The sequence below is a fragment of the Stenella coeruleoalba genome, assembly GCF_951394435.1.
Source record: "Stenella coeruleoalba genome assembly, chromosome: 14".
NCBI classification, from domain to species: Eukaryota; Metazoa; Chordata; class Mammalia; order Artiodactyla; family Delphinidae; genus Stenella; species Stenella coeruleoalba.
The window spans coordinates 55,577,240-55,592,897 of NC_137160.1; the positions used below are offsets into that span (position 1 = coordinate 55,577,240).

At 41.5% G+C, this 15,658-nt stretch overlaps 1 protein-coding gene across 14 annotated transcripts in view; it reads right to left on the minus strand.

Annotated features, from left to right (window-relative positions):
* The window catches only part of DLGAP1 (DLG associated protein 1), a gene marked incomplete at both ends in the record, with an annotated part of 968,578 nt that overhangs the window by 152,662 nt on the left and 800,258 nt on the right, over positions 1–15,658 (minus strand). For all 14 annotated transcript variants that reach the window (XM_079943254.1, XM_079943265.1, XM_079943263.1 and 11 more), the window contains one exon: positions 8,558–8,798. In XM_079943254.1, coding sequence (XP_079799380.1) covers positions 8,558–8,798 — 241 coding nt within the window. The remainder of the gene's footprint in view (positions 1–8,557; positions 8,799–15,658) is intronic.

The window sequence follows — 15,658 nt, forward strand, 5'->3', positions numbered from 1 at the left end:
AAAGAGTTCCTGGGCCTCTCATTCTGTAGACAGATTTGTAATAAATTAGTTCAGGGTATACTATACTTTACTAAGCATTTATTGATGGGTAAAGAGAATTTAAGAGCCCGTTCTGTCACTGACTAGCTTGGTCCAGCTGTTTAAACTCGCTAAGCCTTAATATTTTTTCCTGCATGATGAAAACGATGATATCATATCCCATACATGTCATAGAGTATTTGTGAGGGTTACACAAGATAATCTATGCAACTGGTTCATAATGCTTGTCAAGGTGTACGCGCTCCAAGATTTGCCATTATCATTATTATGAAACTAAGCGAGATTGAGAGATTAAAATTAAAGTCAAGGTAGAGGCGTTCTGATGTGTAATTTACATAGTGCTTCCTTATCAATGATCTCATTTGAACCTCACAACAACGCTAAAGGCCGGAAGACCCTGGGGCCCCATCACTATTGGCCCTGTGACAGCCTCTCCGATGCGCAAAGGCAGATTTGGGACTGTCTACGGTGCACGATATCTCCAGGCTTGGCACTTTGGTCCTGAGAGGTGATTTTTTTTTTTAACATTTTTATTGGAGTATAATTGCTTTACAATGGTGTGTTAGTTTCTGCTTTATAACAAAGTGAATCAGTTATATGAGAGGCAATTTTTAAAAAAATTTATTTTATTGAACTATAGTTGATTTAACGATGTGTTAATTTCTGCTGTACAGCAAAGTGACTCATATATATATATATATATTCTTTTCCATTATGGTTTATTACAGGATATTGAATAGAGTTCCCTGTGCTCTGCAGTAGGACCTTGTTGTTCATCCACTCCATATACGATGGTTTGCATCTGCTAATCCCAAACTCCCAATTCATCCTTCCCCCGACCCCCTCTGGCCCCCTTGGCAACCACAAGACTGTTCTCTACGTCTGTGAGTCTGTTTCTGTTTCTTATGTAAGTTCATTTGTGTCATATTTTAGATTCCACATATAAGTGATATCATATGGTATTTGTCTTTCTTGGTCTGACTTACGTTGCTTAGTATGATAATCTCTAACTCATTCCATGTTGCTGCAAATGGCATTATTTCATTCTTTATTTATGGCTGAGTAGTATTCCATTGTATATATATATACTATGTCTTTTTTATCCATTCATCTGTCTATGGACATTTAGGTTGTTTCCATGTCTTGGCTATTGTGAATAGTGCTGCTATGAACATAGGGGTGCATGCGTCTTTTTAAATTATAGTTTTGTCTGGGTGTATGCCCAGGGGTGGGATTGCAGGATCATATGGCAACTCTAGTTTTTTGAGGAACCTCCATACTGTTCTCCATAGTGGCTACACCAGTTTACCTTCCCACCAACAGTGTCGGAGGGTTCCCTTTTCTCCACACCCCCGAGAGGTGATTTATATGCAGCAAAACCACTGGAGGAGATGAAAGCAGAAGACACTCTTCAGACCCTCTGTCTTCCTCAGTGTCGACAGGACTTTTGCATTTTATGACTTCATAATATTTCTACTTAGAGTGCAGAAGAATGTCACCTTAAGGGCCCCAAAGGAGAAACGTTATAACCAAAATTCTTCCAAAAGTCGTCACTGTCAGTTTTCTCAGATATAAAAAACAGAGCAGTTGCCTCACAAGAGGCATAAGTTGTACTACAAATCTCGCCTTTTTTTTTTTTTTGGTCTAGGCCTTCTAAGATGGGAGGAAGTGGACATCTCCACAATTCTACTTGGATGTTTGGAGAAATTGATGGAAGGGAGCCTCATAAGCAGAGGGACAAGGAACCAGTCCAGGCAAGATCTGAAATTGATTACTTGTTCTTATCTTGAATAGAAAAGAAAGGCTCTTTGTTTAAAAAAATTGCTGTCTGTCCTTTGGACTTCTGAACTTTTCCCTCATTGCTTTATAAAAACAACCTGTTAATTAACTTTGCACCTGTTAGAAAGAAGTGAGCTTCCTCTGAACTCTAAGGGTTCTCCATGAATTTGCAGAGCGGAAGCTTGAACAAGCAAAGGGCTATGGCTCACCTGGGGTTTTATTCTGACTTTGCCTCCAGCTAGAAGCCCGCCACTTTGGGCCTTAGTTTTCCTACCTTAAAATGGGTTTGTGGATTAGATCAGGGGTGGCAGCCTCTTTCGGTAAAGGGCCAGAGCGTAAACATCTTTGGCTTTCTGTACCATACGGTCTCTGGAGCAACTACTCAGCCACAGACAATGCGTCGGCAGATGGATGTGATTTTGTGCCCATAAAATTTTTTTTTACAAAAATAGGCAGCAGGTTAGATTTGGCTCATAGGCTGTAGTTTCAGACCCCTGGACTGGATGGTATAGAAGTTTCTATTGCTAATATTTTATCATTCAACTTATTTTAACAGCAACGCTATTTCCCTGGGAAAGTCACCTTGATTATCCAAACTTTTTAATTATTTATTTTTTATTTATTTATTTTTGGCTGCATTGGGTCTTAGCTGAGGCACGTGGGCTTCTCTCTAGTTGTGGTGCGAGGGCTCAGTAGTTGTGGCACGTGCGCTTTGTTGCCTGATCTTAGTTCCCTGATCAGGGATCGAACCAACGTCCCCTGCATTGGAAGGCGGATTCTTTACCACTGGACCACCAGGGAAGTCCCCAAACAGTGTTGAGTATGGAGTTTGTGAGGTACTTAAGTATTTTCTTTTTTGCTAATTACTGCAGCATTATTCATAATAGCCAAGATATGGAAACAACATAAGTGTGCATGGAGGGATGGATGGATGAAGATGTGGTCTATAGATACACAATGGAACATTATTCAGCCACAAAAAGGAGGAAACCCTGCCTTTTGTGACAACATGGGTGGACCTTGAGGGCATTATGTTAAGTGAAGTAAGTCAGAGAAAGAGAAATACTGCATAACCTCACTTATATGTGGAATCTCAAAAGGCTGCACTCTTAGAAACAGAGAGTAGAGTGGTGTTTACTAGGGGCGGGAGGATGGGGCAAAGGGGAAGACAGTGGTCAAAAGAACAAACTTCCATTTAGAAGATGAATAAGTTCTGGAGATCGAATGCACAGAACCGTGATCATAGTCAACAATACTGTATTACATTCAAAGTCGCTGAGAGACTAGGTCTTAAATGTTCTCACCACAGAAAAGAGGCGATAATTATGTGCTGTGATGGAGGTGTTAGCTAACACTGTGGTGCTAATCATATGAATGAATCAGATCAACTCATTCTACAACTTAAACTTACACAGTGTGGTATCTGTCCAGTTTTAGCATCCGGGTGATGGTGACCTCATAGAATGAGCTTGGGGGTGTTCCTTCCTCTGCAATTTTCTGGAATAGTTTCAGAAGGATAGGTGTTAACTCCTCTGTAAATGTTTGATAGAATTCGCCTGTGAATCCCTCTGGTCCTGGACTTTTGTTTGTTGGGAGTTTTTAAATCACAGTTACTTAAACTTACACAATGTAATATGTCAATTATATCGGAGTAAAACAAGTATTTTTCTGCATCTCCTCTTACCTTTTTTTCCTCCATTATTAAATGCCTAGCATGTGTTATAAATGTAAATTACGACCTTAATGTTATTCTGCTTAAGATCTTGTGTGTTTAGGGTTTGTTGCTGTTGCTGGGGGTGGGGGTGGGGAAGCAGGCTGTGTGGGATTGGAGTGTAGGATGCTGGGAGGTAGGTTTGGTGTGGTCTTCTAGATGGGATGGCTGCCTGGGTGTGATGACCCAAACCTGTGAGAACTCCTGGGACGTTAGCCCTGACCTCAGATTCTCAAAAAGGTAACTGCTTCTGTATCTGGAGCTGGGAAAGTGTGTGAGGTTAAGATTATGGAAGAGCGTGTCTCTATTTAAAGAAAAATGTGATCTCTCTTGTTAGAAAAATCAAACTGGAAAACATGCTGTGATCACCATGGCCCCCAGCCACACTCAAGAGGGCAAAGTGTGTTGACTCCCTGCTGGAGGGCCCTGGCTGCTCGCCAGGGTGACGCTCTGTCCTGGGCCCTCGCTGCCCTTCCTGGGGACTCCAGCAAGAACAGGAGACCAGTTCAACCCCATCCATTTCTAAGAGCTTCCCTAATAAAAGAATATAGCACACAGGCCAAACGCGAGGAGCAACAGGGAGGCATATACTTATTCTTTGTAAGTATTATATTATTGCTACATAAAGCTTCCTTCAAAAACTTGTAGTTTCAAAGTGAAAACTTCTTCAAAGACCAGAGAAGACCATATATCACGATAGGCTGCCTATTTCTGTCAAAGAGTATTATTTTAATTCAAATATTATATTGGCTTTTAAAATCATGAAAAGCAATACGTGCTTATTTAAAAAATCTCCCTCTGTCCATACCCACTGACCTGCCTGCCTACGACTTGCTGGGTAACAACTACAAACGATGCCTTTTGTCTCTGCTGACCACGTGTGTGTCTGTGTGTCTGTATGAGTAGATCCACTGATGATGATACACTCTTTTTGCTTATCCAGGCCCCTGATGTCACCATATTGAAGTCTAGCTGCAATGCGGTAATGCCTTTGATAGATCCTGGATCTTAGTGTAGGAAGTAAAAAAGAAACCTCATCCTTAAACGCGTACAATTGCATTTGCATATTCCACAAGGAGGCCAGTCGAAGCCAATACTCTGAAGTGGAGGTCTGGGTCTGTTTCTAGCACCAAGTTCTACTTTCACCTAAAATATTCAGACGATTGAGGGAAGGGTGCTTGTTTTCCCACAGTCATAAGGCTAACTGCCCTCTTAAAATTTTTACTTTCCTACAGTAGCTCTAATCCTCACCAAATAGTCCCAGGTGCAATGATTATATAAAAACTTGTTGAATCTATTAGATGGAGAGATTATCTGTGTGCTTGAAGCAGATGATATACTGAGATAACATAGGACTGTATCATAGTTAGATAAACCGAAAAGTCAATAAACCAAAAGAAGCATAACTATAAATCACTCCCTAACTCAGCTCCTAGTTGGTCCCCAAGGCTCCGTCAATCCTTGATCATTTTACTAGGGGCTCCTTAGGGCCATTTAGAGCCAAGCCCACCTTCCTGATTCTCCCACGTGGCAGCAGACACTGTTGTGGACCTTTGTCGGTGGTGTCATTTTGCTCATATAAAGAATGGACAAGGCTGGAGGAGAAAAGCTTCATAGTCTATTTTGTTGAAAATTTGAACAATTCAAAATGGGCTGACACAAAAATCAAAGACTCAGAATGCGTACTGTCCTGGGGAGAAAAGGTATAGCTATTAACTGCATTTGACAAAAATGAAGCATTGTTTTTTCAGGCAAAGCGAAGCTTAAGACAAATGGAATCTGTTGTAAATGTCCCAAGAATAATGAGCAAAGGAGAAATCTACCTTATGTCCGAACATGGATGTAAATATGACCTGTGTACATGGGGAAATGGTTAAAATTAGAGCAAAGTCAGTTCCTGATGAACACAGATGAGCGCACGCTTTCAAAAATTAGTAGGTCCTATGAGAAAGTAGATTTTCTATGGAAGGAAACCAGTAGAAGAAAATATGATGGTACTGACATCACGTGACAGAGAAAGGGAAAATTGTGTGTGTGTGTGTGAGAGAGAGAGAGAGAGAAGGAAGAGGGGTAAGGAGGAAGCCCAGGAATTATGAGAGCAGTAGAACGAAGGGCACAGAATCTTATTATATCCTAAAGCGACTTTTTAAAAAGAACCAATTCATGGCATAGAGAAATTGTGAAAAGTGGTATTAGAATTCTAAAGGCCTTACTTAGAAACTCCTGTAATATTTAGCCCTTAAATTGTTTGCTTACTTTTCCCCGACTGTAAAAATGATAGATCATAATGTTGACTTGGATGAGGAAGGGTGAGGTCACCGGCTGCCCTGTACAAAAATCTGTTATTTTATGCTTCACCATTCCCCCCCCCCCCCCCCCCCCCCCCCCCCCCCCCCCCCCCCCCTGTGACATCTTCCTGACCCTAAACCCCTGCGGCTGCAGCCAAGCCTGGAGCCTTCCCACCTAGACGGCTGCAGGTGGACGGGGTCCAGGACTTAGGACAAGGCACGTGGAGCCCAAGGTGGAGCAGTCGCTGTCACCTTGGTGGTGTTTTCATTTATTTCTTTTATTATTTGGCTGTTCTCCCACATAGGGCCTCTGGCTAAAGCCCCTCCAATTTAATTTACATTCTATTTTATTTTATTTTTTTGGCTGTGTTGGGTCTTCATTGCTGCACGTGGGCTTTCTCTAGTTGTGGCGAGCAGGGGCTACTCTTCGTTGCGGTGCATGGGCTTCTCATTGCGGTGGCTTCTCTTGTCGCGGAGCATGGGCTCTAGGTACGCGAGCTTCAGCAGTTGTGGCACGTAGGCTCAGTAGTTGTGGCTCTAGGGCTCTAGAGCGCAGGCTCAGTAGTTGTGGCACACGGGCTTAGTTGCTCTGCAGCATGTGGGATCTTTCCTGACCAGGGATGGAACCCCTGTCCCCTGCATTGGCAGGCAGATTCTTAAGCACTGTGCCACCAGGGAAGTCCCTTAGTTTACATTCTAAATGGAAGAGCACAGGACGCCCTCCCAGGCCTTGCTCACTTCCTTCTCTGATAGGCTTGTCAGATTTAGCAAACACTGCAGACACTACAGATAATTCTGTCGTATAAGTAGGTCCCATGCAATATTTGGGATATACTTACACTACAGAAGTATTCACTATTGATCTGAAATTCCGATGTAACTGGCAACCTGGATTTTACCTGGATTTTTATTGTTTGGACTCTGCAAACCCCCAGAGCAGCTGGGAAGGGTCTTAGGAAGGTCAGAATAGCGCATTTGGGGTGAAAAGCACAGTACAAAGAGTAAGTAAGTTGTCTCTTAAAGGACGAAACACAAACGCCTCTTAGTTGATCTGAAAACAGCCATTCTGGAGTCCTTGTCACTTTACCCCCAACACTGCTCCCTGCAGGGGTGGTGGAGGTGGAGGTGAGCCAGTAGCCCTTTTCCTTCCCTCGGTCCTTCTGGGCAAGGATCTGCATTTTGCATGTTTAAGGAGTAACTACAGCACAGAAGAGTAGCTGGCGGGTGATGAGGCCGCTATACAGAGAACGGACCAGACACAGAAGAGGACTGGGGGGAGTTGGAAGTAGGGTCAGGGAAACAAGGAAACACCAAAGACACAGTGAGGAAGCTAGAGGCGCAGGCAGACCTTCAAGCCACACCTAGTGCACAATGTAAACACACATAAATATGCCCACGAATGAATTTAAAAATGTGTTCATTTTCTGAATCAACCTTATTTAACTTATTAACCTCGTCTGGGCTGTTCCTGTGAAATTTCCTAGTGTGCAGGAATGCACACCCCCCATCTCTGGTGGGAGACAGCCAGCCAGGGCCAGAGCTGCTGGGCTCTGGAGGGGCTGCTGAGCCAGGGTAACGTCTAGAAGCATCTTTCCCCTAATCCTGAGATCCCAATTTGCATTGGTCCAGAAGGAATGCCTATTGTCTCACCTCTAATGGTTATTTGCAAATTCTATCTCAACCCCGTCTCTCTGGTTAGTAGGATTTTAATTCGGGTTTGAGAACCTATTAATTCTCAAGCCTGCAAAAGTGCTAGGCTGAATGATAATTACATTTGAGGCACCTAGAACAAAACCTGAATAATACAATAGTCTAGCACAGACTCCTCCTTCTAATTAATTTATCCTTATTTATCTTGACTCTTGGTTTGATGATCTTTTTGTAGCATTAGTCTTTATTGGAGTAATGCTGAATTCCGTCAAAGTTAAGACTAGTTAACTATGGAGGGGATTTTCTTCTTGGACCCAGATGTTATGGAAAAAAAGCACCCCAAAACCCATAAAACACACGTACACTGTCACACACAATCCGTGGCTATGTTCCTAGGTAGGTCCAGTGTCATGGTAACCAGTTAAGCTCTTCTGTGCCTCTCTGACTAAAATCAGATCAAAAGACAGTGTAGCAGCGTAAACCTGAACTCAGTTTAGAGGGAAAAGGAGGCTCTGTATGCGTATAGTTAGGAGGTTTTAAAATGGTGAAATAAATCTGCCTACTGTTATAAGGAAAGAAAACTCATAAAGTGTGCATCACCCGTTTCTTATTTTCTCACAGTGGTACTTCAGGTCTTTTGGGAGAGTCATTTTGTGGATCTCTTGGAATTTAAAAAGCTTTCCAACCCTGTGATGCTCAACAGTCAGGGTGTCTGATTCCTGGCGGGGTCACACCCCTAAAAGGCGGGGCCTGATGACGGAGAGTAGGAGTTGGGTGGGATGAGTGTGCTGGTCCTAGGATGTTGTGTGGGTGTTTTGGGAAGATCTTCCCCCTGTGCCATCCCTCTTGGTCCCACAGTTGCAGTCTCCTCTGTTGATACCAGAGATGGAGATGGAGGAAGAAGAGGGTGCGTGGATGTGGCCGGAGGAGGCTGGGGATAGAGGCGGGCAGGGAAGCAGACGCGCTGCCTCGAGGGCTGTGGGTGGGGTTTGGTGAAGGGTGACCGTGTGATAACAGCGAGGGGACCACGTGCAGTGTCTGGGGGCAGTCGTGCCGCCCCCCGGGCGCGGGGCCAGCTCTGCCCACTCACCCGTGCTGCTCTGGATGGTCCTCACGGTGGTGGTGGTACGCGGCGGGGAGGAAGACCTCAGCGACACGCACTCGTCGTCCTGCGAGCAGCCCTTCTCGATGGCGCGCACGTAGCTGTGGCTCCGCATGCGGAAGCAGCCGGGCATCGGCAGGTCCAGGGCCTCCACTGCCTGTGACTCCAGCTCGCTGAACACCGACTCGCACACCGACTCGAACTGCCCGTTCACCTCCATCTCGCTCACCTGCGGGCGAGACGGGGACCGTAACACCGCGCTGCTCCGGGGGAGAAGCCACCTCGCCCTCGGAGCATCTCCAAACTGCATCCCCCAGAAGAACGTCCCGTGCGCTTACAGTAAACTCCAGCGCATTGTATTTCCTCTACCTGACAGACTATAGTAGAATGGTATCTAGTTTATGATCCCAAATAGTCAATTAAATTCTAAAGAAAAAGAACTGTGTTTTTAGAATGCAGGGAAGCGTGGCCTAGGGAAATCTTACATCAGGGCACGCCAAGGTGCTAATTCTTCCCTATTTATAAATGCAAACCTAGGGGCCAATTTTATAGGCCTACGGTCAGAGTTCGTATATTTCAATGGGGCTGTAATTTTAGGACAAACGTTTCAGAAACTAGTATTTTTATTGTGCCTTTGGAAGTGACTAGCTCGTCAAATAATTTGCATCGACTGAAACTTAATTTACTGCAAAGTATAAAAACAGGCCCTGTATTTTCTGGCAAGATACCCACATCATGCATAAAAATAGACCAAACCCAGATGTGAAAATCTTGAAAGGCACTACTGAGATTTTCAAACTATCTACATACTATTTAAAGAAGGTTTCACTCTTCTCTATAAAAGCTGATATGGTCCACAAATTGTTTATAAATGTGTTTTAAAATTCTTCCAAATGAGGGCTTCCCTTTTCGAAGAATCAGTTTTTATTATTATATTCCCCTGTACATTGGATTTGAGCACCACCTTAAAAAAAAAAAAAAAAAAAGCCAGACCAGGTGCTTCTGTCAATTTACCACTTTGCAGCTGATGGGATAGAGGTGTGGCAGCATTCTTCAAAGTTCTGCTACCTTCCAGAACTTCGTATGTCAAATTTCCTTAATATCAAATTCATGAGTAATTGAAAATTTAACAGATTAAACTATAATTAAGCTTACAGCGTATACTGAAAAGGATGGCAATTTTGTGTGATAGGAAGATGCAATCCAATAATGGCTAATTTCTTTAAACTTCAATTACCTTAAGGCATATCAAGTGGAAAAGAGACATACACTTCTTAATAATAATTCTTTACAGTTTAAAGTAGTATTTTCATATACTTTATCTAATTTGATATAAAATCCCTGCACATTTTCAAGGCTAATAATTATATATGTCCATATTTTAAAATTATGTATATAATATATACTTGTTTTTAGGAGATAGTTGGAGGTGCATTTAAAGGTAAAGGGACATGATGTTTGCAACTAATTGTCAAATATAGAGAGAGTGAGCAAATGAGGCAAAATTTTAATAATCAATGAGTATGAATCTGGGTCAGTGATGTACAGGAGGTCTTTGTATTTCACGTGTGACTCTTGTCAGTTTGGAATGATTTCAAAGTAAAAAGTAAAACAAACTATATATATATTTATTATTATTAATAGATTTTCCCCTATTAATCAAACATCACAAAGAAATAGTAAAGTATCTGTCCCTATCAAGGTAACAACAATTACACCTGGATGATTACCTTTCAGAGGGTATTAGTGCCCCCTACCCTATTTTTCATAAATAACGAATCATAAAGTAAATATATTGAATAATTCTGCAACCTGTTTTTTTCCACTTAAACTTCTATTTTATACTTATATTCTTAATAGGATTCTCCTTTATTCTCTTTTTTTAAAAATAAATTTATTTATATATTTCTTTATTTTTGGCTGTGTTGGGTCTGCGTTGCTGTGCTCAGCCTTTAGTTGCGTTGAGCGGGGGCTACTTTTCATTGGGGTGCACGGGCTTCTTATTGCAGTGGCTTCTTTGGTTGAGTGTGGGCTCTAGGCGCACGGGCTTCAGTAGTTGTGTCTCGCGGGCTCTAGAGCGCAGGCTCAGTAGTTGTGGTGCACGGGCTTAGTTGCTCCGCGGCAAGTGGGATCTTCCCCGAACAGGGTTTGAACCTGTGTCCCCTGCATTGTCAGGCGGATTCTTAACCACTGCGCCACCAGAGAAGCCCCTTCATTCTCTTAACTTTTTGTTTTTATTATATACAGATACAGAAAACCATGCAAAATAAATGCATAGCTTGTGAATTATAATAAAGCCAACACCCTTGTACCTAGTACTCAGATCAAGGAACAGAATTTTCTCAGGCACCTAGAAGCCCTTCCATAGACCCCATCCTACCCACAGCCCCCACCCTCCCTCCAAAAGTAATTACTACTCTGAGTTTTATTGCAAGCACTGCTTTGCATTTATGTTTTTTTTTTTACCTAAGTGTGCATCCCTAGACTCTACAGTTCAGTCTTACCCATTTTTAAAATTTATATCTTTTAATTCACTTTTAATATTCAGGCCTCCCTCCACCCGTTTTTAACAAATATTACAATTTATCTATTGAAGCACCTGGGGCGTTTGACCTGGAAAGTTTCCCAGAGTCTGGATTTGCTGATTTCCTGCACACGGAAGATTTAGCATGTTCCACTGTCCTTTGTGTTTCCTGAAATTTGAAAGTTGGATCCAGAGGCTTGATCAGACTCAGGTTCAATCTCTTTGGCAAGACTAGAGGTCATGTGTCATGGGCTGTCTCATCAGGAAGCACATTATGTCTGGTTATCTCTCTTTTTATGCTGTTGGGAGTCATTGATGCTCAGTGCCTAGATCCATTAGTTCATGGGGGGTTGCAAAATGGTGATACTCTTGGTTCTACCAACTTTTACAGTCACTAGTTGGAATTTTTTTAAAAATAAAGAAATGCTTCCTCTCATATTATTTGGTTAGTAGGTTCAGTTCACACAGTAACAGCAGATGTTTGATCTTTTCCCTTTTATTTACTAGTTAAAAAATATATTTATTTGGCCGCGTCAGGTCTTAGTTGCAGTGTGGGCTCTGTTGCGGTGTGTGGGCTCTCTAGTTGTCCTGCAGCATATGGGATCTTAGTTTCCCGATCAGGGATCGAACCTGCATTCCCTGCATTGGAAGGCAGATTCTTAACCACTGGACCACCAGGGAAGTCCCTATTTACTAATTTTTAAGATAATAAATTTGTTCTCTTGTATCTACTAAACATGACCAATTAATTTTTAAAAGTGTCAAAATGGACTCATAGATTTAAAAGTATTTGACGGTTTTAAATCCACTTCTATTTTCATTCTTACTTAACTCATCTGTCCCATCTGTGGCCAGTGGGAACCTCTTAGGTTGGCTCCTGGGTCCTTTTGACATGAGACCAGTGGTCTTTGATAACTTCCTTTGTATCTGGTATGACAAGTTATTCAAAACTTATCTTGCATCTTTCCTGCCCAGTCCTGAAATTAGTATTTTTCCACAAAGTCTTTTTTCTTTTAGTGGTAAATTGTATCACAAGAACACAGTTTGGGTACCAGGAAGCTTCACTGTCATTGCTACAGGGTTGGTCATTCTTCCTAGGCCTTTCAGTGGACAGAGAACTAGGTTATGAATACATCGAATTCAAATTCACACTGCAGTGTTTTTATGTAACTTCTTCTATGTTATATTTATACGTATACCTTTATCGCATATTAAAAATCCTCATTTTCAAGGACACAGAAGATGATGGAATTGGGATATACTACAATGATTCATTTGCTTTCTTCTACAATACGTACGCAACAGCCTCAGAGTAGCATACTAATACCACCTGCCCAACCATTACTGAAAACAGTTCACAATTCTTTTTTTTTTTTTGCATCTGCTGTCTCTATTATTCCCTCATTTAAAAATAGTTGTGCTAGATTGACATTATCAGAGCATATAACTTACACGTTCTCTCCCACTGTAGCTCTCACTAGTCTTAGTTTTACAAATAACTATATATTTAATGCTTGCCACTACTTTTTTCATATAAAAAGATAATTCTTCATCCGACTTAGACACAAATATAGGTCAAATAGTTCTAGATGGCTTATGAAGACAAAGAGCAGCCCCCTGGCCCACCCAGCCCACCCCCAATTCTCCCTCCCCAGAGGCAACCATTTTCAATTCTTCCAGTTGGATTTTATGGTGTTTGCATCCACATTGCAGAACACATGCTTATGTGAATCTCTTGATATGTTCATAGACCTCTTGGTTTCCTTCCTGCCCTTGAAGCGTCCCTCTTGGAGCCTCCTATCCTACTGCAGTCTATGGCTGCCAAGCCCACTGCTGTCCTGGGATCTCCCTTCCCCATCATCCCAGGGGTGCCCTTTATTATCTAGCCTGTGGTGGAGCCCCTGTTCCCTCTTCCTAATTTTATTCCCTCCTTTTGGTGGAACACATCTTCCAGTGCTTTCTTGGGAAGGCGCCACCTCACACTGACGGAAATGTCTGTACCCCACCTCCACTGTTAAGGGAGAGCATGCTTGCATTTAGAATTCTAGCTGTATCCCTTTTTCCTTCAGATGTTTCCAGGCTTTGCTCCTGTCTCTTAGCCTCCATGTGTGCTATGATTGAGCAAGTGGATGCCTTTCTCATTCCTGAGCCTTTCCATGTGAGCTGGTTTGCCCCATCCCTTTTAGGTACTAAATGATCTAATGTTTCACCATGGCATTCTCTGTGTGGATCTTTCTCCACCCATTTTGCTGGGTACTGTGTGGGCCCTCTCAACCTGCAGATTCATGTCTTTCAGTTCTGGGACCATTATTTCATTAGTAATTGCCTTCCTTCTGTTTTCTCTTTTCTTTCTGAAACTCCTAGTGTTCATTGTTGGAATCCAAGAACAAGAAACATGAAGAAAAATACAGTGATACATCATAATTTCCAAAACCAAACTGGAGGACTTATACTTCCTGATCTCAAAACTAACTACAAAGCTACAATAATCAAAACAGTTTGGCACTGACATAGGACAGACATACAGACAAATGGAACAGAATGGAGAGTCCAGAAGTAAAGTCATGCATCTATTTGCCACTAGTTCTTACATTTGGTCTTTTGGGTTGTCTAAAGCTCACTGTCTGGTAGATGCCTCAGGATGGGCTCATGGAAACAGTATTCCCTGCATTCATCCATGCTTTTAATAGTGTGCCCATGCTTTTTATAGTTGAAAGTCAGTTTTTTTGGATATAAAATCTTTGGTGCACATTTTCCCCCTTGGCTACAAGAACATATTACTCAATTTTATTTTGGCGTAAACTACTGTTATTATAGAGTCTGATGATAATTTAATTTTTGTTCTTTCTTAAGTCACTTGCTTTTTTTGTCTAGAAGTCCAAAGTGGGGGGTGGTGGTTTTTTTTTTTTTTTTAATTCTTCAAAATCCTGTAATTTTACTAGACTATGTCTTGGTATTTATTGTTTTGGGTCAGTTTCTCAGGTACATGGTATATTCTTTTGAATCTTTTTATTTCAGGGATGTTTTCTTTAATGTTTTATTATTTGTTCTGGTCCTTTGATTTGATTATCTTCTTCAGAGACTTCTATTATCTCTATGGTCAATCTTTGCCTATCTTCCATATTTATCAATTTCTCTTGAATCCTTTTTAACTCTTCATTTTTTTTCTTGATTTAAAACTCTTCCTCCTTTTCAGGTTCTATTTTTCTCAGTGTATAAAATGTCTCATTCACTTGCTCCTCTATTCCCTCAGTCTAATCTTCATTTCTGAAATGATTTTTCTTTTACTTCTAATTCTTTCCTGAGTTCTGTGGCATCATTTTTAAGTTTTTGAAAATTCAGATATATCTTTTCCTCCCATGTCTTATGTCATTTTCTTAATGTTTTTTAGCTTATTTTGAAAGAGTGTGTTACAGTTTTGATCTATTTTGTGGGTGTGTCTTTCTGTCCTGCTTTCATTTCTGTAGGAATGTTATTCTGCTCCTTATTCTCCTTTCTTTATTAAAGTGACTTTGACTGTGATTTAAAGTGGATATTTTTTTGTTCCTCATTTCTCAGTAAAATTAGTTTTTCTGACCTTGAGAGGGTGATACATTCAGAATTTTCCCCCTGCATTTTCCACAGGGCTTCCTCTTCTATTGTTTTAGCATCGTGTTGCTTTCCAAGATTTCCTGATTCTCTTGTTCCTTCCCCCAACTTTTACCTGAACCTTCTCTTTTCTTCTTTGCTATTATCTCTGTCTTGCTTGTATTTGATTCTATTCCCAGCTGTTTCTTCTGAGAACTGGGCCCTCTTCTTGAAGGAAAAACTGGTTGGTTGGTTTCCAGTGTATACATAGGCTCAGATTTCCCCAACCTCTCCTGATTTTACTGCAGACCCCTTGAATTTACCCGCTCTTAGAGAAGGCAAATCCTTCCCAGTTTCAGCCGCTATTCTCAAATACATACCCCACCCCTCCAAACTACCTGCTGCTGGTTTCCTTCTGCTTTACTCGCATCCATCAAGAAAGTCCTTGTTTTCCTCTGTGTTCTCCAGCACAGATGTGGATGCAACACAGGCTTATGGCTACTGGTGGTTTGTTCCTATCTACTTACATTTTGGGTTCACGGAATATCTTGTCGTCTGATTTTGTTGTAAATGCTGTCCATGAATTTTTAGTTTTTCTATCTAGTTGCTCTGTCTGCTTTTATACAGAGACTCAGAGAGATTCAGACACTAAGCCATATTGTATAGTGTGATTGGACCATAATTTATTTAACCACTGCTTTGTGGATGATGATTCAAGTATGTCCTTGGAGGCCATGCTATGACCAACTTCCTTGTTTGTTTATCTTTATATTCTGGTACTTTCATTTCTGTATTATAAAGTTACACAAGTGGGATTCCCGTGCCAAAAGATTTATTTTACCTTTTGTAGATTTTACCACGTTACTTTCAAAAACAATTGTAGCAATTCATCCCCAATAGCAAGGAAGTCAGAGCTCATTTCTCAACATGGTCACCAGTACTGGGTAGTAGCTGTTTTTGCTGCCTGATAGGTCAAGAGTGATGTTGTGCTATTTCAG